The 24,875-nt window shown below is 41.3% G+C and overlaps 1 protein-coding gene across 10 annotated transcripts in view; it reads right to left on the reverse strand.

Annotated features, from left to right (window-relative positions):
• Nucleotides 1-24,875, reverse strand: part of ppp1r12a (protein phosphatase 1, regulatory subunit 12A) — a 72,108-nt gene that overhangs the window by 16,369 nt on the left and 30,864 nt on the right. For 4 of the 10 annotated variants that reach the window (XM_070547919.1, XM_070547915.1, XM_070547935.1 and 1 more), the window contains exons 4-16: nucleotides 19,174-19,333; nucleotides 15,941-16,085; nucleotides 15,785-15,859; nucleotides 15,565-15,656; nucleotides 15,334-15,491; nucleotides 15,137-15,234; nucleotides 14,130-14,237; nucleotides 12,059-12,283; nucleotides 8,741-8,832; nucleotides 8,391-8,504; nucleotides 6,283-6,429; nucleotides 991-1,152; nucleotides 744-908 (exon numbers count right to left, since the gene is read on the reverse strand). In XM_070547919.1, coding sequence (XP_070404020.1) covers nucleotides 744-908; nucleotides 991-1,152; nucleotides 6,283-6,429; nucleotides 8,391-8,504; nucleotides 8,741-8,832; nucleotides 12,059-12,283; nucleotides 14,130-14,237; nucleotides 15,137-15,234; nucleotides 15,334-15,491; nucleotides 15,565-15,656; nucleotides 15,785-15,859; nucleotides 15,941-16,085; nucleotides 19,174-19,333 — 1,741 coding nt within the window. Of the gene's footprint in view, nucleotides 1-743; nucleotides 909-990; nucleotides 1,153-6,282; nucleotides 6,430-8,390; nucleotides 8,505-8,740; nucleotides 8,833-12,058; nucleotides 12,284-14,129; nucleotides 14,238-15,106; nucleotides 15,235-15,333; nucleotides 15,492-15,564; nucleotides 15,657-15,784; nucleotides 15,860-15,940; nucleotides 16,086-19,173; nucleotides 19,334-24,875 lie in introns of all 10 variants that reach the window. The other 6 variants (XM_070547942.1, XM_070547925.1, XM_070547931.1 and 3 more) reach the window with 5 other exon arrangements.

Consider the following 24,875-nt stretch of genomic DNA (forward strand, 5'->3'; position numbering starts at 1 on the left):
AGAGAAGAAGAAGAAATTATTTCGATAGCGCCTCTCAAGATAAAAATCACGAGGTGCTTCACAAAAACAAAAAAATGTAAAAAAGCTTTTAGAAAATGTTTAAAAATATATTTAAAATGAGCAAAAATAGGCAATTGTAATTAAAAAAATGTTAAGAAAGAGAGAAAGTAAATAGGAAAGAGAGAGAGTGAATAGGAAAGAGGGAAATCAGTGGATCCTGAGGAAGGTGGAATAGGTGGGGAGAGCAGAATAAAGAGAGAGTGGTGAAGAAGGTCATACAAAAGCCAGCTTGAACAAGTGAGTCTTCAGCTGCTTTTTAAAGGAGACCACTGAGTCCACTGATCTCAGGCTCAGGGGGAGAGAGTTCCAGAGTCTGGGGGCCACAGCAGCAGATGATCTGTCGTCTTTGGTCTTTAGCCTGGTGCTGCACAACCAGTAGGCTTTGATCACTGGACCTCAGGGACCTGCTGGGGGTGTAGGGACTAAGAAGATCACCAATGTAAGATGGTGCTTGTCCATGTAAGGCCCTATAGACCAGAACCAGGATCTTGAAATGAACCCTGAAGTTGACTGGCAGCCAGTGATGCTGGAGGAGAAGCGGGAAACACGCATGCAGACACTTTCTCTTGCTGGAAAGACGACCAACGCACCCACCCACACCCAAAAACAGCCAAAACTCAAATCCGAGTACTAACAAATCTCTCTTGCTGTCCCCGCCCCCTCTCAGCTCAACGATGCGTTACCTGCGCCTTTCCGACCCGGTGCCCGTGATGATGCCGGTGCCGGTGGTGGTGGTAGATATGGCGGTTGTAGCGGTAGACGTGGTGGTCGTAGTAGAGCCAGTGTTGATAGTGGGGATAACCGCAGCAGAATCCTTCTCCCTCTCAGCACTCTCTTCCGACCAGTACCTAGTAACACACACATTTACCCTGAAACAGGAAAACTAGCCAAGGGAACGTGCTCCAACCACACCGGGTGTAAAATCTTTACCTGCTGGTGAGACTGGTGGAGCCAGTTCGGGTGGAAGAGGAGCCCAGGCTAGAGAACAAGCCGCGGTGGCCTGTGGGCGAGGTAACAGACGAGGAGGTGGTGGTCGTGGAGGAGGACGAGGTGGTGGAGCTCAAGTCTTCGTGCCTTCTTCCAAACGAGCCGCTGCAGGAAGAACAAACATGCAGAAGAGTTACATTTAAGAAGCAGCAGAAAGCATAAAAGCTAGCAGGCGAGATCTGTGCAACTTCCTGTTTTAATGAAGATCATAGCAGAGGAGTGCAGAGATGGAAGGACCAGAGGCCTACGCACATTTATACCGGTGTCGGTACAGGATCTGCTCGGGTGCAAGATCAGCTCGGGGTCCTTCGACTGCCGATAACATCAAAGTACGGCAAACCCACTCGGACAAAATACACTACACATCTTTATACTGTTGGAAAGAATTTAACAGCTTTGTTATTAAAATAATGTTTCTTAAGACATAAGTTTGTGTTTATAATGGTATTTGTAAAATAAAACACTATATTGTATTCATTATGTTGAACTCCTCTTTGAGCACATCCCTTGAAGGATCATAGGTATTAGCAACACCTGTGAAATTGTATTTGCAGGAAAGAAGTGTGTCCCGTTTATTGAAGTATTTTGTGTTTAGTTTTTGACGTCTTGTCCATGTGTAGTTCAGTTACGCTCATAGCTGCTAGCCAAAACTCTGGAGTTAAAAGTTTTCTGGCTTTACTAAAATACCTGTCTGTACTTATTTGATTGATGGTAGTTTTACTTTCTATTAGACTCCAAATGTAATCATTTGGCACGTTTCTAATTCATAATTTGTAATAATGTAATCTGTGATATTAGCATTCCTATGGGTTTTTCCACGTATATTAGCATTGCGCTAACCACTCGCTGCCAAATAACAGCTTTTGCGATTAGAAAATCTCCTTTTGCCACATCGCAATTTAATTGCACATGAAATTAATCGTTCAGCCCTGATATACATGCAGCTCTATGCTAAAAGTGTATTTTCAAAGAGGTAATGATGGATTTCTTTGTAAAAGTTGTCCATCTTTCCAACAGAAAAATTTGCCTGGACCAACGTAACGTGATTACGTAACTTCCATAAGGTTCATGTTCAGCCAATCAACTACTTTGACGTCATCAGCAGTCGAAGGACCCCGAGCCGATCTTGCACCCGAGCAGATCCTGTACTGACACCGGAAGGTCTGATTACAGAGAACAAGTTCTGCTGAGCTGTGGTGGCCTCATGGAGGGGGCCATCGTCTAGCACACTGCTGCTAACCACTTAAACATTCTCCCTCTCCTGATAATAACTTTTTGCTTTCCTTGACGTTGGATGTGTTACTACTAGTTTAGCCATTTAATTATAGATTCACTAGGATAAATACAACAAAGTTTATCTCTCACCAAATAGAATATTTACTAAGAAATCACAATGTAACCATAGACACATTGCTTGGTGTGTGTGTGCGTGTGCGTGCGTGCGTGCGTGTGTGTGTGTGTGTGTGTGTGTCTGCTCTGTCTTCTCCATCCCCAGTGAGTCGTGGAGGATGGCTGCTTATACTGAGCCAGGATTCTCTGGAGGTTTCTTCCTGTTAAAAGGGAGTTTTCCTCTCCACTGTTGCTGCGTGCTTGCTTAGTATGAGGATTGCTGACACTAGTCAGTGACATGATGCAATTTGCTGGGTTTCTTATATAGGAAACATTTTACTGATTGGCTTAATGAACTGACCTGAATTGGAACGTTTATTATGTGAAGTGCCTTGAGACGACTCTTGTCGTGATTTGGCGCTATATAAATAAACTTGAAGAACTGAATTTAATTGAATTTATGTTTTGTTGGAAAACAAAGAAATGTCAGCTGAACAAATATGTAGCAAAGCTAAGGAAGTGAGGTAACGTTAGCCTCACCTTCTGCTAACTTCTACCTCAAACATGAGCTTATTCAAGCTCTGCATTGGTCGATAAGACATCTCTGTAGATCTGATTTACAGTCAGGCACATCCACGGACAGCCTGATATGCACATTCCTAAATAAAATCTGCTTAATAAAATGCTCTAAAACATTATTGTCAGCTGACTTGTTTTATTGACCTTTTTATTCATATTCAATATTTGGCCAGTTTACGGATTTGTTTGATTAACGTTGCGTAAAAGCTTTAAAAGCAAATCTGCAAAACAAGCTGGCTTATAAACACAAACACAGAACTCACACCTCCCGTTCGCCATCATCCCTGGGCCACACCCCCTGATATGGGAACCCGCATCAACCCTGTAAACGAGATCGTGCTAAACACCAATCACCAAACGTCTTTGCTGTGCGTGAATTCAAATGGTGTTTTTCTTTATGGGACTCTGGCAGTTTGTGCTAAAGTTGTAGTGGTAGCAGCCGGCTGTTTCTCCTCCTCTGATATTATTAAGAGAACCTCTCACAGAGGTGGTGTTCTGCTAAATACGCGTGTGTGATGAATGGAGGGCCCAGGGAAGTGCAGCGGTTCAGCGAGACCGACAACAGGACGGTCCAACAGTTGCTTTCAGTCCAAAACGTGTTATTGGCGGAGGTTTGAGACTAAAAAAATAGAACCACTTCAATAATTCTTTTTATCGTTTTAAATCACATATGTTTAGCTAAACTGTGTTAGAACATCGTTAAGATGCATGAAACAAATGTTAAGCTGATCAGTTTTGCACATTTGCCACTGAAGCTTTAAACCAAACCAAACCAAACGCCAAACCGGTGTCGGTACAGTATCTGCTCGGGTGCAAGATCGGCTCGGGGTCCTTCGACTCCCGATGACGTCAAAGTACGGCAAACCGACTCGGACAAAATGCACTACACATCTATACTGTTGGAAAGAATTTAGCACTTTCGTTATTAAAATAATGTTTCTTAAGACATAAGTTTGTGTTTATAATGGTATTTGTAAAATAAAACACTATTTCTTATATATCTTATTCATAATGTTGAACTCCTCTTTGAGCACATCCCTTGGCTTGAAGAATCATAGGTATTAGCAACACCTGTGAAATTGTATTTGCAGGAAAGAAGTGTGTCCCGTTTATTTAAGTATTTTGTGTTTAGAGTTGTTGACGTCTTGTCATAGACTGTAGCTGCTAGCCAAAACTCTGGAGTTAAAAGTTTTCTGGCTTTACTAAAAAAACCTGTCTGTACTTATTTGATTGATGGTATTTTTACTTTCTATTGGACTCCAAATGTAATCATTTGGCACGTTTGTAATTCATAATTTGCAATAATGTAATCGGCGATATTAGCATTAGCATTCCTATGGGTTTTTCCATGTATATTAGCATTGCGCTCACCACTCGCTGCCAAATTGCAGCCTTTGAGATTAGAAAATCTCCTGGCTTTACTAAAATACCTGTCTGTACTTATTTGATTGATGGTATTTTTACTTTCTTTAAGACTCCAAATATAATCATTTGGCACGTTTCTAATTCATAATTTGTAATAATGTAATCGGCGATATTAGCATTAGCATTCCTATGGGTTTTTCCATGTATATTAGCATTACGCTAACCACTCGCTGCCAAATTGAAGCCTTTCAGATTAGAAAATCTCCTTTTGTCACATCGCAATTTAATTGCACATGCAGTTAATCGTTCAGCCCTAATATACATGCAGCTCTATGCTAAAAGTGTATTTTCAAAGAGGTAATGATGGATTTCTTTGTAAAAGTTGTCCATCTTTCCAATAGAAAGATTTGCCTGGACCAACGTAACGTGATAACAACGTAACGTGATTACGTATTTCCGTAAGGTTCATGTTCAGCCAATCAACTACTTAGACGTCATCGGCAGTCGACGGACCCCGAGCCGATCTTGCACCCGAGCAGATCCTGTACCGACACCGGGCGTTGAGGTCTGCTGATTGCCTGCTGCTTCGTGTTCCATTAATGAAATACAAAACGCGGGGTCAGCGTGCTTTTGTCTATGCTGCTCCGACACTATGGAATGCACTTCCTCTTTCGGTGAGGCTGGCACCATCCCTACTCCGGTTCAAATCGCTGCTTAAGGCTCACTTTTACGACCAGGCATTTTTAAATCCCTGACTTTTATTATTTTATTATGTGTCTTTTATTGACTATAATTATCTGCCTTGTTGTGCATTTTATTGTTGACAGTGTATTGTTTTATATTGTGTTTTTACTTTTTATTCTGTACAGCACTTTGGTCGGCTGCCATGCCGTTTTTAAATGTGCTTCATAAATAAAGATGGTATGGTATGGTATATGTTTGTTTTTAATACTGAGCGGCACCCATTGTTAGTGGAGACATTTTAGCACGTAGATGAGGCTAAAAACATTTACACTTAAGCCAGAAAACGGCATCGGCTGAACGTGACCTCTACAACCCAGTATCAGCAATAGAAAAATCCACATCGGTGGATCTCTACTGTTCTGTAGGAGAAGCGTCGGCACAAGGACTTCTGAACAAAAGTAATCAGTCGTCAATAAAACGGAAGCTTCAGCTCAATGGTCAGCGAGTCAAATATGGCCCCAACAATCTTTGCACTATAAACAGAAACCCTTTTAAAATTAAAATTAAAAAATTTTGTTATCATCCCCGAGGGGCAATTGTTTCAGTACAGAAGAATTGGTACTGTGGTCATTCGCAACAAGAGTCGCGCTACCGTTATTTAGATGGAAAGGGGATTACATGAGGATTAATTGGGGGAGGGAAAAAATAAAAAATAAAGGCATACCAGAGTTACTCGGCAGGGCGTAGCTTTACTATGCAAAAAAAAAAAAAAGCCTCAAACATATAAGTACGAACATCAACAATTAGACACAGTAATTATTATGATTAAATTATTATTATTAAATAATTATTAAATATTGGGTCTTGCTTTAATTTTACAGCAATGAAAATCAGTTTTGTTAGTTTAGGATTAAATTTTTATAATGTGTATAATTGGGAAATTTCGATTTTGAATTAAAAAAGATGCAAACTCAAACTCGGATGTTAAAATGAAAATGTGTTGCTATTAAATCCAACTTTATACTAATAGAACTGTTCTGGTAATCCACTCGTCCAAAATTGGAGAACCATCGGTTCTACGCAGAAAACAGCAGAGGAACCAAAACTCCAGCAGATGGATTCAGGTCATTTAGAGACATTGTTGTCAGAGCATAAACTGAAATCTTTCATTTGTCCGACTAACGGATGTAAATACGTTTTCCAGTTTTTCCTCAGCAAAAGAAGACAGAAAACATGGTCAGAGAGGACAGACAGGTGGGTGTAGAGACAGCCGTGTACCTGCGGTAAATGCTGTAAGACTGGTAGTGGGAGGAGGGCGGCTGCCAGGGTTTAGTGTTATAGGTGTTAGGGTCCAAGCTGGAGGTGGACGAAGACTTGGCTGGCACGTCCCGCGTGCTGCCGCTCCGCCCTAGCGTATGGGACGTGCTAGCGTGACAGCAGGCAGGTGGGCGAGAGAGGCAAGTTAGCGATGAAGGTGCACACACACACACATTAATATACAAAACAAGACAAACAGATCTGACACAATGAAGCTTTTGCTGCGTTTGTGGCACACAGAGCAGCTACGCACTTCAAATCAAATGTTGGGGAAAGCAATCTTTGTTTTAGCTTTAAAAACGATCCAAAACATTTAGGATGTAAAACGGAATCGTGTTAATTATAATAATAATAATTTACGGACCAGAAAAGGTCGGATCTCCTTGTGATCCTGTAGCTTTGGGCGGCAGTTCAACTAACCAACTCATTCCTGACCTGTTAACACTCAACTCTGACCTATGAACCACTCAAGCATTAAAACACAACGCTGTGAGTAGAGCTAATAAATGGAAATCAACTAAGTTGAAATTCTTTGTTTAATTAGAAATCTGTTTGCAAAAATTTCCTATAAATATTGTTTATGAAAATGCAAACAGACAACAAGATTGACTAAGAGCTAAACTGTTACTCTCAAAAGGGTAAAAACATTAAAGAGCAAGTCACTCCAAATAAACTATTTTTTCTGATAAACTATATAAATGTGTGTCTAATTGTGCTGCAGACACGTGTAGTTTGGCACTTTAGTGCATCTTAGTTAAAATTGTAATATTCTGCCTAAAACTGTCAGTGTTGCACCGTCGTCAGGTAAAAACTCAGCACCGTAATTGAATTTAAATCTGCCGTCGCTATTGGCTAAGAGGCACACTATGATATTAGATGGTACATTATGATGTCACAATGTCGTGAGTGTGTGTGTATTCGTTAGCGGCTCCGCCCTCTCAGTCTGCTAGGCAACAGCATTTGTTGCGTTTTTCAAACAGGAAGTGGGAGTTGAGTTGAGTTGGTACCAGAGTATTACTCCACTCCCACTTCCTGTTTGAAAAACCAAACAAATGCTGTTGCCTAGCAGACTGAGAGGGCGGAGCCACTAACAAACCACACCCACCCACACCCACACACACACACACACGACATTGTGACATCATATGGTACCAGCTAACATTCTAGGGTACCTCTTAGCCAATAGCGACGGCAGATTAAAATTCAAATGCGGTGCTGAGTTTTCACCTAACGACGGTGCAACACTGACAGTTTTAGGCAGAATATTACAATTTTAACTAAGATGCACTAAAGTGCCAAACTACACATGTCTGCAGCACAATTAGACACACATTTATATAGTTTATCAGAATAGTTGATTTGGGGGTGACTTGCTCTTTAAATAAGATTTGAAATCCTGAAGGATGATGAATCTTTAGGATTGAAGTGTTTCAAAGACAATTAAAACTGGTTATTTTCGCTCTTTCTGTTGTATGAAACAATGAATTATCACTTAAGCTTAAACTAAAGAATGCTTTATAAGAGAACAACTGGACAAAAACTGGAGATGTCATATGCAAGCCCTTCAGAAAGCCTGGAGAAATGCTGCTCAACAGCACATCACAAGACTAAATATTACGCTCATTTAAAGCAAAAATAAAGAAGTGGTGGCTCAAGACTTTTGCACGGCGCTGTAGATTCAAGGCTCTTTGTAGGAAACCAAAATCAGAAGCCAAGAAGACACAAGAAACAACAGGTTCCCAGCAGCTTCAGGAACATAAACACCTGGGTGTTCTCTGAAGGTGGCGTCTAGCCAGAACTCCTGTATTTGAAATGAACGCAGCATAATTCCACATTTAGGCTTTGAGCCATAAACAACCCTGGGAATGCGATTTATCCGATCCAACAGGCAGCATCGAGCCTCGTTTTAACGTCAGCGATGCGTCCCTGACAGCACAGGTACGGTCATGCAGCGCACTCTGTGGTGGGGATGGGGAGGAGCTAATGGCTAGCTGGGGGAGCTATCGACAGTGTCTACACGTCGGACCAGATGATGGGATTAGAGGGTGGAAGCTGCAGCCAGGGCTAACCTGCGCTGGTAGCTGGGGGTTCGGTTGGTGGAGGAGGTTCCATCGTTGTTCTTCAGGTCGTCGTCCCAGCGCCGGCGAGTGTAAGAGCCACTCCGTCTCACTGCAGCAGAGTCCCTGTGGACCCACATGCTGTTAGTGTTTCTGATAACACACATCTTTAACACGAGTGTTCCCATCAGCAGTGTCCTCCGGTTTAAGCACTGGCACATTACGTTACTGCTTAGAGGCACACACACACACATCATGCAGAGCATCAGGGATTCTGCCTGCAACACACAGCTGTGAGCAACAGGAGCCACTCATGCTGATACACGTCTGTACAGAGATCCTTCTGGGCTCCAAGGACTCACCGGTTTTCCTTCTCATCCATGTCGGAAGCACTGGCGAGTCTCCTGGGGATGGTTGGGGCCACATAGGCCAGTCGGGTTCCTTTGTCTCTTTCCTGTAGGAAGCAGAATTATGGGGTTTAAAACTAGTGACAATAAAATATCTGGAAAACAAATCATGTCCTGATTGTGCCGTCTTAATGGAGAAACGACGTATTAGATACAGTCAGGTCCATAAATATTGGGACATCGACACAATGCTAACATTTTTGGCTCTATACACCACCACAATGGATATCAAATGAAACGAACAAGATGTGCTTTAACTGCAGACGGTCAGCTTTTATTTGAGGGTATTTACATCCAAGTCAGGTGAACGGTGTAGGAATTACAACAGTTTGCATTTGTGCCTCCCACTTGTTCAGGGACCAAAAGTAATGGGACAGAATAAGAACCATAAATCAAACTTATACATTTCAATGCTTGGTTGCAAATCCTTTGCAGTCAATTACAACCTGAAGTCTGGAACACAGACATCACCAGACGTTGGGTTTCATTCCTGGTGATGCTCTGCCAGGGCTCTAGTCAAGTCAAGTCAACTTTATTTAAAAAGCACTTAACAACAGCATAAAAGCTGACCAAAGTGCTTAACAAGCCAAAAAGAACAGAAGTTCCCTAAAAATTCTAAAAATAAGATCAAAAGTTCATCACAAAGTAAAAACATGGTAAAAACAAACATATCAAACTGACATAGAAGCTACTAAAAACAGGTGCATTCTCAAGCTGAACTAGAACTGCAAGCAGTTATCTACGGGTTCCAAGCCAACCAGCGCCAGCCCCCCACCCAGCCCCGCCCTCACCTTCGCCATTCCTCACGCGGTCCCGCTCCAAAAACACGTTCTCCCGCCGGCGCCCCGTCAGCTCACTTCAGCCGGCGCAGTGAAAGGAACACTCAGGATTTGTCATGAAACCTCTTGCACAGCCTATACACAAATCTTTCACAGGCATGGCTGACTTCTCAGTCGTGATTATAATGAAATTCCACCGTTTCCTTTTTAAAGAACGTGAAGATTTAATGAGTGAAGTGATGAGAAATCAGGTTTTGTCATTTTATTGATTGTAAATGAAATGCTTTTTCAAAAAACAATTATATTGAGATGTACAATTAAACTGACCGAAACAAAAACTTAATTATAAAATCCATATTTGATCTAAAGATTATCAAACAATAATCTATACGTCAACAGAATATTACAAATAACAAATACTTGATAATGTCTCTAGATCTATAAGATTTTCAACAAAAACTATGATTTTCATTTTTTGACTTGCTGATCAAATGTTTAAAAAATCCTGAAAAATACATATATCATCATAAAATTACCTAAATATTCTCACATGGCAATGTTAACATGCGGAATAATATGATATTGTTTTTAAATCAGTAGACTCAAACCATTTATGAAGAAAAATTGTTAAATATAAATAAGGGTCACAGCCAAAATTAAAACATTCATAAAAAATAGTGCTACTTTCTAAAAATAGTAGAAAAATCTCAGATCACCATAGGTGCATGTGGAATGTTATAAATGATTCATATTTACTGTATACCTAAAAAAACTTTCTAACGTAAATTATTTACTTTTTTGTCCAACTATACAGAAAAACTGGCAAAAAGTTAAAATTCTTAAAAAATCTATGCTTTTGTACAGAAATCTCAAAATATTCCCAGATTGCCTCTGTCATGTGGAAATTCTGTTTATACTTTTGTAGGGATCATAAATGTTAAACTTTTCTTACAATAAAATAATATTTGCATTAGTGGCAGTCACCAAAAATAAGTCCTATAATTAAACACAAGGGGGTGCTCAAATCAAGACAACATTTTACGTGTTTCATAAACCACCAAAGAGTGAACTTTGTGCCAAATTTCTAGAAGATTGTCATAACAGAATTTGCGCTACAACTGCTAGCCTAAAAATGTATTTTCGTAAATATAAAGCGCAAACCTCTTCGTGGAGCTGCGATTTTCGTGACATAAGCTCAAGGCTACCCAGTTAACGCAACCTGAAAATTTTAGCCTCTTACATGCAAATAATTATTTTTAGAAAATTTTTCAAATGTGAAATTTTAAATTATCATAAACCACGCCTACTTTTATCAATCATTACAATATTGATAAAGTAGTCGTAAGACTCTAATGATGACAACCACTAAGTTTCATGCAGATCCATTTAGCCGGTTCAGCAGTATAATTTCTTCCTATTTATAGCGCCCCCTATTGTTGAATCAAGTTGAAAATCAAGACATGCACTTGAATTGACCTTAGGTATGAATGTTATGAACAGCTGTGAAAAATGTCAAAATCTTTTGAAGTTATGCTAAAAAAACTTTTTCATTCCAAAAAAATATTTTAAAAAGTCATATTTCGAAAAATAGGCGAATTCTCCAAAATCCGCTCTCATCGTTTGCTCAGCCGCTCCTCCTCTCTCGTCAGGCCATGTTTTGATTTGATTGTGTTTGACGGCCGGGAGGAGTTAACGAAAGTACGTTTGACTTACTATGCAAATTTCTACTAATTTGCATAAGTTTAAAACATTTTTTAAAATACTCATCTAAATTTGACTGACTCAATGAACATACTGGATGAGACCATTTGTTTTTTTACGAAAGTAATGGGGAGAAACATGCCATAAACATTTTTGGGGTACAACAGCGCCATCTACTGGACAAAATTCAATTTTTTTTCTGTGATTGTAGATGTCACTATGACTGATTTGATTTGTAACTTTCTGTACAGAATATATATTTTTCATGAGTAAAAGGGCGAAAACTTGTAAAGCCTATTTATAGCCTATAAGCCACGCCCACTTTTTAATCATTTTCGAAATATAGCGTAAGGGTCCAATGATAAACGTATCTGCCAAGTTCTGTGGAAATCCATCGAGCCGTTTTGAAACTGTTTGACTCTTTAGCGCCCCCTATTGGTGAATCCAAACAAAATTTGGTAGATAGGGCTTACCGATCATACTTTCTAAGGGTCTAGAGTCTCATCGTTTTATCTTGAAAAATGGTGGAGATATCATCAATTAGGACATGTGCTAGCTAGCGTTCTTCTTCTGTCCCATTACTTTTGGTCTCTTAACACGTGGGAGGCACTTATGCTAACTGTTGTAATTCCTACACCGTTCACCTGACTTGGATGTAAATACCCTCAAATAAAAGCTGACCGTCTGCAGTTAAAGCACATCTTGTTCGTTTCATTTGATATCCATTGTGGTGGTGTATAGAGCCAAAAATGTTAGCATTGTGTCGATGTCCCACCTGACTGTAACAGCTGACCTTCTCTTTCTCTTTGTTGTCCAGGGATATGGTGAGCCGAGGGCTCGACGCTGAGCGCATCACACCCGTGGTTTCCTTCTCCCTCTGGGTGTCCTTAGTGGCCGTGATCTCGGAGAGCGCCCCGTAGCTGCCCGTCTTTCTCAAACCCAAACGCCACGAGGCCGGAGACTCGTCCTTCTTCTCCTCCTCCACTTTTGTTGAAACCTTTCCAGCAGGCTGGGGGACCTGGGATGGAGCATAGGGGCAGCAATGATGAAAACTCACTCACTATTCGATTGTGAGAATTTTAGTCATCTTGTTAAGAAACACAACCACCAATCAGGTCAGACGCTGTCAGGTTAATTTAAAAGGAGCTGCAGTTGAGGGGAAAGTATTACACGGTTATGATCAGCAGTTCACTCAGTCGGGGCTTGAACTCATGCGACCCCTAGGGCTGAACGATTTTACGAACTGGGACTTTTCTGGCAGAAATTGCTTTTTCAGTTTGGTTCACGATTTCCTTAAAACAAAGCTCTAGCCTATTGTTCACCGTGTTTACATTCAATACAGGAAATGACATCATACCATCAAAAATGACAGGTTCAATCACTAAAGCAAGGGCGAAAGCTAAAGGTGCCGACATATTTTAATGCCAACTTTGATTTTCTTTAACTCTGCAACAGTTTGAGCCATCAGGCAGGATCAGATGGGTTTTGAAAAAGAAGAAGTTGTGCTTTAAAGTCCGCTTGATGTCATCATGGTAAACGCTTTTCTGCTGTTTGAGGATGCTGGTGATTCATCCTTTTTGTCCCTCCCTCCCTCCCTCCCTCCCTCCCTCACGCACGCACGCACGCACGCACACACACACACACACACACACACGGACACACGGATGCAACGATACCACTTTTTTCCAGACTGATACGATACAGATACTTGGATCTGAGTACTCGCCGATACCGATTACCAATATCGATACTTCTACCACACAAAAAAATGCAATGATTTGGAATACAGATTTAATTTTCTTCTCTGCTTTCAACAGGAAAAGACAGAGGTAGACAAAAAGTAAAATATATGAATGGAAATCATCACAAAACTAAAATATTAGGTGAACAGAAACGACAAGTTACAGTGAAGCCATTTTCAAGCAACTGCACTGGTATCTGTTAACTTTCACCGATACTGGTATTGGTATCAGTATCGGTGCCGATACAGGTACCAGTATCTTATCGGTGCATCCCTACACACACACACACACACACACACACACGAACAAGAGACGGAGTCAGGAGCAGATTGGGTCCACAAGATGATCACAGCAATGATTGTTGTTGTTTGCAGCAGCGCCACGAAAAGGAAAAACACAGGAACAACATCCAAATGTACCCATGTGCTGCTGCGGCAGGCTCTCACAACACACAACACCTCGTCGGCTCTCGCTGCGACCGAGGGAAAACCCTGGGTGTGTAAAACAGTTAACCTAACAGATCCTGGGTCTGTCGGGAGTGCTGAAAAACTCTGATCTGATCGTTTGAAATCGTAATTTCAATCAGAAAACAACAGATCGTTCAGCCTTAAGACCAGACTCATCACCACCACCATGATTCACAGGGACAATTTAAACTGTAGAAACACACACACACACACACACGAAAATATTAGCAGTGCATTGAAAAGTGAAAACAGCACCATGTGATGTTTGTGAGTGAAGGGCGGGTCGGTTGTTGGGACTTTTCCACTAGGGTGGTCTCACAATAACTGACTAAATGCAGCTCCACCTTTTCATTAAGGTTCAGAGAACGAGATGCTATTCATTTCATTTAAAAAAAATCTTGTAGAAAAATAGAAATAATGCAGATTCGAGCTGATTTCTGAGTGTTCAGCCTCGGCTAAAGCAGTCCTGCTTCTGAAGCAGGACGCCAGAGTTCAGTGCTGCGCAACGCTCTAAAGGCAGGCCGACCCCATCGAGTGGAAAAAACCCTACATCACCTGGACCAGGTGGGCGTGGTTAGGAGACGTTTTAGTGCTTTGTGAGAGCATGAGTGCATGTAGGACGAGACAACAACGCTGGTGCACACCAGAGCCTCACCATCAGCTTTTTGGGCACAAGAGAAATGCCAGTTTTGCGCAAACCTTGACGCCACAGCGAAGGACAGCCTGGCTCCGCCAAAGGCATGAGAGGAGTAATATAATCAAACTAAAGCCAACCAAGACAAGCGCCCGGGATGAAAAAGTAAAAAACACGGAGAGGGAGGAAGACAAAGGATGACAAAAAAAAAAAAAAAAGACAGAATAAGACAGAAGCAGAAGCAAAAGAAACAGACTTTGTGTGCAAGGACAGGAAATTCAAAGCCAGGTCACGCCACAAGGGACCAAACCAGGGCCGCCGCTGGAACACATCTGTTTGTTACGCTCACTTCTATTCAGAGATGTGGATTGTGAGCACCTGGCTTTAAATACGCTTTGTTGCAGGAAAAAAAGCATCATCAAAAAGAGTAAAGGACCCGTTAAAGCTGCCAGAGCTAAACTAGCCAGAGCATTCTGCTTTTATAAACTAGACGTTTATGACTTTCCAAAACATTTTCAGGTTGTTTGCATTAGTCACACATATTAGCTAATATTTGCAGCCAGCGGAACAAAATAAAAAGAGCTTTCTCTTAAAGAGAGGCCCCATTCTCACTGTGGTTTAATGGCTTTTGCTTCAGCTTGCCACCAGAGGGCAGCAAAGCCCCAAAAGAAAGCTATGCGCTCCCAATACCTAAATATTCATCCTAATCTAGAACTCCACAACTTTATTTCCATCGTCTTTTAGAGAGAAGTAAAAAAAAATCTGCTGAAATCAATGTGGGTTAGAATTTAAGTGATGCAAACCCAGTCAGCAAGAGAAATTGTGCCGCTTTCCAGGAGTAGATCAAGTTCAAAAGACACGAAGGACAGTTTGAACTCAACGTAGCGAGTCACACCGAGGTTTTGCTGCACTTTTGAATGTTCAGGAAGGTCTTTTAAGACTAAATTTACATAAATTCTGTCCAAAGAAAACTAAAACGGTCGTTCGGTTAGTTGTACCTTTTTAACCGGTGAAGTAGGAGTTGTCACCTGGTTAGTAGGGCTAGTTGGAGATGAAACGGTGACGCTGACGGTGGTGGGGGTGGGTGTCGAGCTGCTGCTCACCGCTGGGGCCGGTTTGCTTTTTTCTGGAGGGTTTAAAACAATTAGAGGGTTAAGAAAAGGTCCCAAACGGTTTTCTATGGTTTTTACTGAAGCTCTGTGGTGAGAAAAGAAAAAAGGAGCACCAGCTTCCGTCTCAGACTCTGAATCCTCTTCCTCCTCCTCTTCGCTCGAGCAGCTCGATTCATCCTTCTTCCCCTCCTCCTCCTCATCCACTTTCTCTGGTTCCAGCGTCTCGATGCGTAGAGCAGTCTTTTCCGGCTCCAGGAGCAGAGTCTCTTTGCTGGATCATAAATAACCGTAGAACAATTTAAAAAGGGAAACAGTTTGGATAGTTTGTGAATAAAACCATTTACCTCTTGAGTGGTTTCAGTGACTGGTTGTTGTCGCCCATGGTGGTCGTTTCAATCAGAGGAGACTTCTTAACGTCTTTCTTCTCAATCGTCAGCTGAAATGAATTAAAACAGCACAACGTTCAGAATGGATTCTGAAACCCGGCTTTCTCAGACGCGCGCACGTCCAAACCAATTTAAATGGGTTTGAATTTATTATCCAGTTAGCACCACGCTGACTCACCAGATTTTGTTTCTTTTGGAGTTCCTCTAAGTATCCCAGAACGTCTTCATCTGCTACATCAAAAGCCGTCTGACCCTGGGGGGAAAACAAAGGTAAAGTAAGTTGAGCGTTGTGCAACATCTGCAGGCAGGTTTGCTTTTTACACCGGTTACCTACCATTTTATTAATAATATCCATATCACACTGATTCTCCACAAGAATCTTGCAGGCCTCCTCTTTGCCCCAGTGCGCTGCTGCATGTAGAGGAGTCCAGCCATCATTGTCCTTGATATTTACATCATACCCAGCTTGGATTAAAAGCCTGCACATTGAGAAAAAAATTAAATAAATCAGTTTTCATGTGAATCAGCGACTGAGCTCACTGGATCGGATCCTGAGGACTGATCTCTGAAGGTTCAGCAGGGGTACGTGCTAGAGGCCGACCGATATGGGTGGGGTTTTTTAGGCCGATGCAGATTTTTAAGAATTTTGTTGCTGATGGTCGATATCTAAAGCCGATTATTAACTCATTCACTGCCAATGACGACTAAAGTCATTGTTTGCATTTTTTTTTTTTACTGTGTGGGCGTCGGAACGAGCCCCCGCATCACGAGAAAAAACATCCTGGCTCTAAAGCCGATCTTCATTCGCGTATGTCACACGTCACGTGATCAGGAAGCAGAACATCCACGTGTTAGGAGATCGTTTTGGGCCGCTGCTGTAAAAAAAGTGAGGTGCGAACCGGAAAAGCTTCTGCCGATCACAATTCAACAACGGATTATGAAAGAACGGATTACGCTCGAAACGTGTGGATTCTTCCTGATGTAAGAGGTGTCTCCTCTTTGTTTTGGTTGTTTTGGCGTCGACATCATCTTAGCACGCAACGTTCTGTGACTCTTAAAAAACAGTAAAAACGGTGAGAAACGCTGGCAGCGAATGAGTTAAGGCTGATATGTACCGTATTTTCCGGACTATAAGCCGCTACTTTTCCCCACGCTTTGAACCATGCGGTTTATAATGAGGTGCGGCTTTACTGAAGATTTTCCTTCACCTGCAGGGGGCGCTTTAGCAGAAAGTGAAACAGGTGGAAGTCAAAAGTGGAAATGGAAGAAAGTGCTCATTTTAATTTAGCACATGCAAGCAGCCGGCACGACTAAGAATCTTATTCAAATCCATACTCCCTCATCATGGTAACTACACGTATGAGTTCATATGATGCCACATTTAAGTTGAAGGCCATCGATCTGGCAGTAAAGGAGGGAAACAGTGCTGCCGCACGTCAGCTTGGCATGAATGAATCCATGGCTCGGCGCTGGAGACGGCAGCGGGAAGAACTCATTCAAGCCAGCTTCACCCGGGGATGATGACAGCAACACGGACAGCGACACTGACATCGCCACAGAAAAGGTATGTGATGAAGCTCTTCTGAGGCTGTTCAACTCCCACACTGAAGAAGAGGACTTTAATGGCTTTAGTGCGCAGGAGGAAGATGAGAGCGAATGACTTTTTCTGGTAGGCAAGTGTGTTTTATTAACTAACCAGGCATGTTTTGTGTTCTGTTTTTATTTTCTAATCATCCAGGACTTATTAATGCTGTGTCAGCGCTGTTCTTTCCTTCTAAACATGCAAATTACCGGTAATAACGTGTCAGTTCTGTTTTTCTTTTATAACCATCCAGAAATATGAATGCTATCAGCGCCGTTTTCTTTTCTAAACTTGCAGGCACCTTCACCCGGGTTTAAAATTTGTTTTGTTGAATTAAAAACAATGAAAAACCTCCGTGTAGCGTCTCTCTGTCTAATTATCTTATGTTATGGCCGTACATGCACTGTGCGCCGGAGACCTGCATGTGGCTGCTGCACCGCGGCTTGTATTTGAGTGCGGCGTGTGTGTAGAAAACCTTTTTTTTTGTTGGTGCGGCTTATATTGAGGTGCGCTCTATAGTCCGGAAATTACGGTACACGTTTTAGAAGCACGTTGACTGTGAAAGACAACTGAACACTGACTGTGTGCAATATAAATGAAATAAGCCAATAAATCTCTTAATATTTATTGAACTTCAAATAGAAAACAAATTCAATTAAAAAAAAAAGGTGTGTTGGGGTCCTTTCTTCAGTCTAGTAGTGGCACCAGTTGGCCACACAGGTGCCAGAATTTTTTATAATTATTATTATTGGCTTTTAGGACTGGGCAATATATCGAAAATGTATCGTTATAGACATTTGGGACTCTTATCGAGAATTTTTCCCATGTCAATAAATTTGATAATAAAAATGAAAAGGTGTGTGTAGGTTGGCAACGTTCATGTCCCTTTAAGCTGTACCACCTCGAGTCAGGTAAAAATGTGGCTTAATGAAATACATGTGACAGCGCCATCTAGAGGACAACTTTTGTTTCTGCGCATACCTGTGGCGTGTGGCGTGCATATCTGTAGTTATGCTGCTATAGGCTTAGACTGCTGGAGGACACACTGACCACTTTTCACACTCTACTAACTGTACTATTGTGTGTGTGTGTGTGTGTGTGTGTGTGTGTGTGTGTGTGTGTGTGTGTGTGTGTGTGTGTGTGTGTGTGTGTGTGTGTGTGTGTGTGTGTGTGTGTGTGTGTGTGTGTGTGTGTGTGTGCGTGCGTGTCTGTCTGTCTTTGTCTGCCTGCTCTGTCTTCTCGATCCCCAGTGAGTCGTGGAGGATGACTGCTTATACTGAGCCAGGATTCTCTGGAGGTTTCTTCCTGTTAAAAGGGAGTTTTCCTCTCCACTGTCGCTGCATGCTTGCTTAGTATGAGGATTGCAGTAAAGTCACTGACACTAGTCAGTGACTTGATGCAATTTGCTGGGTTCCTTATATAGGAAACATTATTTCTGATTGGCTTAATGAACTGTGTATTGGAATGTTTATTATGTGAAGTGCCTTGAGACGACTCTTTTCGTGATTTGGCGCTATATAAATAAACTTGAATTGAACCTGTAGTTATCGTTATCGAGGCGAAATCCTCAATATATCGTGATATTGACTTGAGGCTACATTGCCCAGCCCCGTTGGCTTTCAAAAATAATTTTGGCCGAAATAGAAAAGATTGAATATGTCAGGGCTGAAACTTTGAGTCAGGTTACAAAAACGGAAATTACTAAGAGATTATACAGATGTTCACACCTGGAGAATGCAGTTATGAGGGGAAACATTTAGCTCCCTGTTATGAGTAACGTAGTTGTGCTAAACACCATAGCTCTTGGAAGCATCTATGACAAAGGAGTGCGCTGGCCGGCTTCCCGGATTAGATCGACAGGCTATTCCAGCTCCTACGCTGGAGTGGCGTGGTGTTATTAACCATCCACAGAAACGCTGTCACAACAAAGCAAAACCACAAGAAGCAATGACAGAGATGAAAAACAAAACAAGAGCACAGCTTACTTTAAGACTTCGACGTATCCTTTTGCAGCAGCTACATGGAGTGCCGTTCCTCCGGATTTTATATGCCGGACGTCTTGGATTTGGCCGCTGTTGAGCCATTGCCGAGCATCCCTCAGCATGATCCGCTCCTCCTCTTTTCTGGCTGCTTCGATATCCAACCCTGGAAAGGTAAACATAACAGTCACACAGACATCCAGGGATGCCTTTTGGGAGCCAACTGCTGACACAACGAACGTATACGGAAGCTGAACCCTTAAAAGTTGTTAAACATTACAGAAAATATAGATTTGGTCATTTGGTGCCTTTGTAACAAGTCAGTTTACTATAAATAAGTATTTAGAGATCTTTCCATCAGTCTTTTAGTTGATACAGACGCACTAGAGTGCACTTACAGAAAGATCCGACAGTTATCAGCTTTGCACAGAGCCAACTGTGTGACCGGCTGGTACGCATACCAGAAAGATGTCTCACTCCGCTGTATTTACAGTTTGTCAGGTGACATCAGCTGCATTTTCAAGCCTACTCCACAAACACATTTAACCATGACCCCTTCAGCTCAGAAAATCCCACTTTAAGTCACTCTTCGTTTTCTTAAAGCCAGACTTGTGTAGACTGTTGGCTTTTCTAAAGAAAAAGCACTGCCGGATTTTTATTTAGCCGTAGTTTAATAACTAGCCCGTGTTCAGACAATTAAGCACTTAGAGCAGCTAACACACAAGGCTCAGCTGGTTCACTAGGTCAGTATTTCAGTGCAGTGTTGTGTTAACACGCGGTCACAACGCATTTTTGTCTAAAACTTACGGAACATTGAAGGTGGAGTAGGAAATGTCGTGAGGATGCTGGTGAAAACGTCATCACGCATGCGCCTAGCGACTTGCACCCGTCCCTTTTATGATGCCGTTTTCTAGCAAACGGTCAGGGAACACGCAGACAGTCTTGTTTTGAAGCGATCATTGGCAGGGGTGGAAATCCCATTTCATGGGGGGGGGGGGCATAAACAGTACAATTTCAGAGAGATGATCAGAGGCGAGATGTCCAAATATCAGGATATTGAACAGACATTCCCCATCACGCGCTCTGCGCTTCTCTGACCAGGGCCTGCTCGTTGTCCCTCATTCTAGGTATCGTACTCGTGGGGACCGGGCTTTCTCAGTCCTAGCACCTTCACTATGGAACCAGTTGCAACCCTCAGTTAGGCTGTCATCATCTCTGCCAGTCTTCAAGAGTCACCTAAAAACCCGCCTCCTCCGCTTGGCGTTTCCTGAACATGTTTGAATTTGGCCCTCTTTTGTGTTGATTTTATCTCACAGTTTTCATTGGTTAGCTTTTTCCCTTGTTTTACACATTTGTCTTCTACTAGAATGTTTCACCTTTTTTGTAATTTGTATTTTGTAATTTGAATTGCTTTTATTTTCTGATTTATTCACTTTATTTAACTTTGTACTATGTTCAGCGCCTTGGGCTTCCTGACAGGGTTGCGGAAGGCGCTTTATAAATAAAGCTTTGATTGATTGATTGATTGATTGATTGATTGATTGATATAAAAACAGAGCAAGACTCCAAATCCTGGTCTTTTAGCTCCCCTCTGCTCGAACCAACTTCTGGTTCCTGAAACCGAACATCCGAGCTTTTTTACCCTCACAGATAACTCGCGAAGCATTCTAGACAGACGAGGCATTCTAGACCACTGCAAATGTGTTGGAAAAAAAAACTACTGAACTGAAGCTGTTCTATATTCTATAGTCTGTTACTAAGTGACCAGCAGCAACACAAACAGACGATCAGACCTGCTGTATTGATGTTATAACCTGATGAAACATTAGAAACGAGGATGAATATCTGTCATAATTACCACCTAAAACTAACTTCAGCATGGTGTAATTTTACTTTTCATGGTGCTGATGTAAAAACATTTGAAAGACTTGATCTTTTAAATGATTTTAAGAAGTTTACTTTAATATGCTGCTCATCTGAAAGGTTAAATAGATTTATAGTTGTTGTTTGGAGGAAATATCCAGTCAGACTGACAACTTTATGCTGTTCCCTTGGGCTTTCCTCCTATGATCGTGGGTCTCTGAAAATAAATTACGACATTCAAGCCTCCGTCAGAGCCACCCCCCTATATCCATCCATCTCTATCTAAATGAAAAAATATCTCATTGAATTTGTATTGATCTCAGGGGTGGTCCAAATTGCAAAAAATTCCAGAAATTCTGTAAAAACTGGAAAAAAATCACATCCCTGAACGTACAATGCTAGAAAACCCTTTTTTATTATTATTATTATTATTAGTTATTTCCTTTATTATTAAAATAGAAAAAAATACAATACTAACAAATAAAATGAGGTTTCTCAAACCAAGAAAATGAAAAGGGGACAGAAAGAAGAAAACTAATGCAATCTGCTCCTTTTTAACTAAAATGACATTTTTACACTGAAATAACAATAATTATAAATTAGCCTATACAAAGTAATTGCTCGACTGGTTAGCTGACTTGAGTTCAATTTGTAAAGGAGGAAAAAATGAATAGTAATAATAGTAATAATTCAAAAAGCAAAAGGATTTTTGCACATATACCTATTCATACATGTATACATTAAAGTGCATCGCATGCCCATATGGTCGCACATACTTCATACTATACATATACTATAGACATACACATGTATCCACTATATATACACATACACAAACATACATATTTATACATACACACATGAATATACCTACACACATCTTCTATAGCTTTATTTTTTATATAATTGATTTGCACGTATAGGATTCCAGTATTTCATTTTTAATTAGTTTTTTGAAAGTAAATATTGTTTTCGCATGTTTGATTACATTACCGAGCTTATTCCATATTTTAACTCCATATATAGAGACAAAGCGCTCCTTTATAATTATTCTATGCTTAGGTATTGTAAATAATTCATGTCCTTTTAGTTCATATTTACTCTGTCTTTTTATAAATCTAAGTAAATTGTCGTGAACGGCCCGCATCAAATAGCCAAATTCAGAAAACAACGTCTTGCATGGAAACCTTGTGGCTTGCTTCCACAAACTGAGTAAGAAGGATTGCGATCGGTGGAGCCCTTCGTGCAGTGTGTCAGTCCCACAGAACATCTAAACACCTCCTCAGCAAATAGAACACCATTTTTTTTGGACCGACGAATATCGCACATGTCACTCGTGTTTGGTTAGCTGCAGCTGAACAGGAAGCAAAGCCAGAGCCAGACTAGCAATATTAGCTAGCATTTAAATTGTTATATGGCTACCTGCAGGCCTTATCCAACGGCACTACCAAGCACGACTTGGCTGGGTACGGATACGGCATGCTTCAGTATTGACCGATACCGATATCAATACGATATCTGCAGTGTTGGGAAAGTTCGTTTAAAAAACGAACTAGTTCAAAGTTCAGTTCAGTTTAAAATGAACTAGTTAGTTTCTTAGTTCATAATTAAAAAAGTTTGAACTAAGTTCACTGTTCCAAATACGAAGTAGTTCATAGTTCTTTTTTCCTCATTCATTATAATTATAATTATATATATATATATATATATATATATATATATATATATATATATATATATATATATATATATATATAAAAACTTATGAAATAATTTTCCAATTGTTAGCACCCATTCAGTCCACACTCATATCCAGCTGCATTTTTTACCCTACAGTATATTCTCAATAACATAGGGAAAACATTATTTGAACAGATTTTTTTTAATGGGAAATTATTAAACAATCTTAGGAAGCAGACTGAGGTGGCAAACTCAAAGTGCAATATTAAAAGTGCTAAATATTAAAAAATATATACTCTTTCTGTTAAGTCCCGTTTCTATTTTTCTGAATAAACTTTGACTCCTGCACACAGCATAGACGTAGAAGATACCTAAACTCCTCCACTTGGGGCAGGACCTCATCCCTAACCTGGAGAAGGCATTCTACCCTTTTCCGAATCAAGACCATGGTCTCAGATTTAGAGGAGCTTATTCTCATCCCAGCTGCTTCACACTCTGCTGCAAACTGGTCCAGCGAGAGCTGAAGATCACGTTCTGATGAAGCCAACAGGACAACATCATCTGCAAAAAGCAGAGACCCGATCCACAGGCCACCAAGCCAGATGCCCTCAACACCTCCTGTCCAAAAAGGTTATGAACAGAATTGGTGACAAAGGGCAGCCTTGGCGGACTGGGAACGAGCCCAACTTACTGCCGGCAATGTGGACCAAGCTCTTGACACCGGTCATACAGGGGCCTAACAGCCCGTATCAGAGGACCTGGTACTTCATACTCCTGGAGTACCCCCCACAGGGCCCCCAAGGGACGCAGTCAAATGCCTTCTCCAAATCCACAAAACAAATGTAGAATGTGGGCAAATTCCCACTTACCCTCCAGGACCCCCTAAGGGTATAGAGCTGGGGCCTCATTTATCGAGCTTGCTTACGCACAAAACGGGGTTGGAAAACTGCGTAAGTAACTTTCCACGCAAACTTTGGGATTTATAAAAGAAAACGTAGTGGAAAAATGTGTGCTACTTTAAGCTGACTAATAACCTGGCTTACACACACATGTTGGACATGGAGAGCACCTGCACCGCTGCTGCTGAGGAGGATGCAATTATGAATTCCAGCAGCATTATCACTTGTGCCGCTTCGTGCACACACAGAACAAGTGTTCCACGGCCAGGACGAAAACCAAATTGCTCCTCCTGAATCTGAGGTTCGACAATCCAACGGAGGTTAGGGACATAAGGAAAAAAAAACAATATTGTTCACTGACCAACTGCTACAAGTTGAGTGTCTAAAGTTTCAATTTCACACACTTCGAAAATCCTCATGCAGTGTTTTGTGATCCTGCTTCAAATGAACGATGAGGTTAGACGTATCAGTCATCCCCGGTTCCGTTCCACCATGGGAAACTTGTCCATGACAAGTGGTGGACTGAGCCCAATTGTCTTTTTCACACTTTAACAAAAAATACAGCCACATTGTTCCTTGCTACTTTGCTAGCACACACTGTTCTGATCACGTGGACTTTGTATGCTGGATCTGGGCGCTGCTGGATAGAACTGCTGGAATGGAATTCAAAGTGGAACGTACTGCTAATATTGAAGATTTTTGATGCAGTCCGATTTAATCTGATACAGTGTTTTTGGGGGCGATATTCCATATCAATCAAATCAAAGATACTTTATCAATATCGGAACGGGACATCCCTAAACATCACCACCTTTTATGTGCCGAGTTGTGCTTCTGTGAAGCACACAGATGACCTCACGCTATTTATGCCTTGAATAAGGGTCGCGTCCCACCTCCCTCCCTCTGCGAATATTGGTTGCGCCCAGCTTTCTCCTTTATTCTGGAGGCGTGGCTTAGGAAGCAGAGTCTGGAGAAAGAGGGTTGGGTCTGAGATGTGTTGCTTTAAAATGTAGCTTGCTAAATGGCCTTTTCCAGAATCATCTACCCTACTTTTAATAGAACTGAACTAAAACATAAAATCTAGAATCTGTTGGCTACTTTCATACAAGTAGAACCAACTTAGAATAAGTTGAATACAACGTTTTAAGCGCCTCGTGATTTTTATCTTGAGAGGCGCTATAGAAATGATACTTTCTTCTTCTACAAGTTTAACTCCCTCACATCCTCAAAGGAAGAAAAGTCAAACCACAAACAGAGAAGTGTTAC

The sequence above is a fragment of the Nothobranchius furzeri genome, chromosome 1 (assembly GCF_043380555.1).
Source record: "Nothobranchius furzeri strain GRZ-AD chromosome 1, NfurGRZ-RIMD1, whole genome shotgun sequence".
NCBI lineage: Eukaryota > Metazoa > Chordata > Actinopteri > Cyprinodontiformes > Nothobranchiidae > Nothobranchius > Nothobranchius furzeri.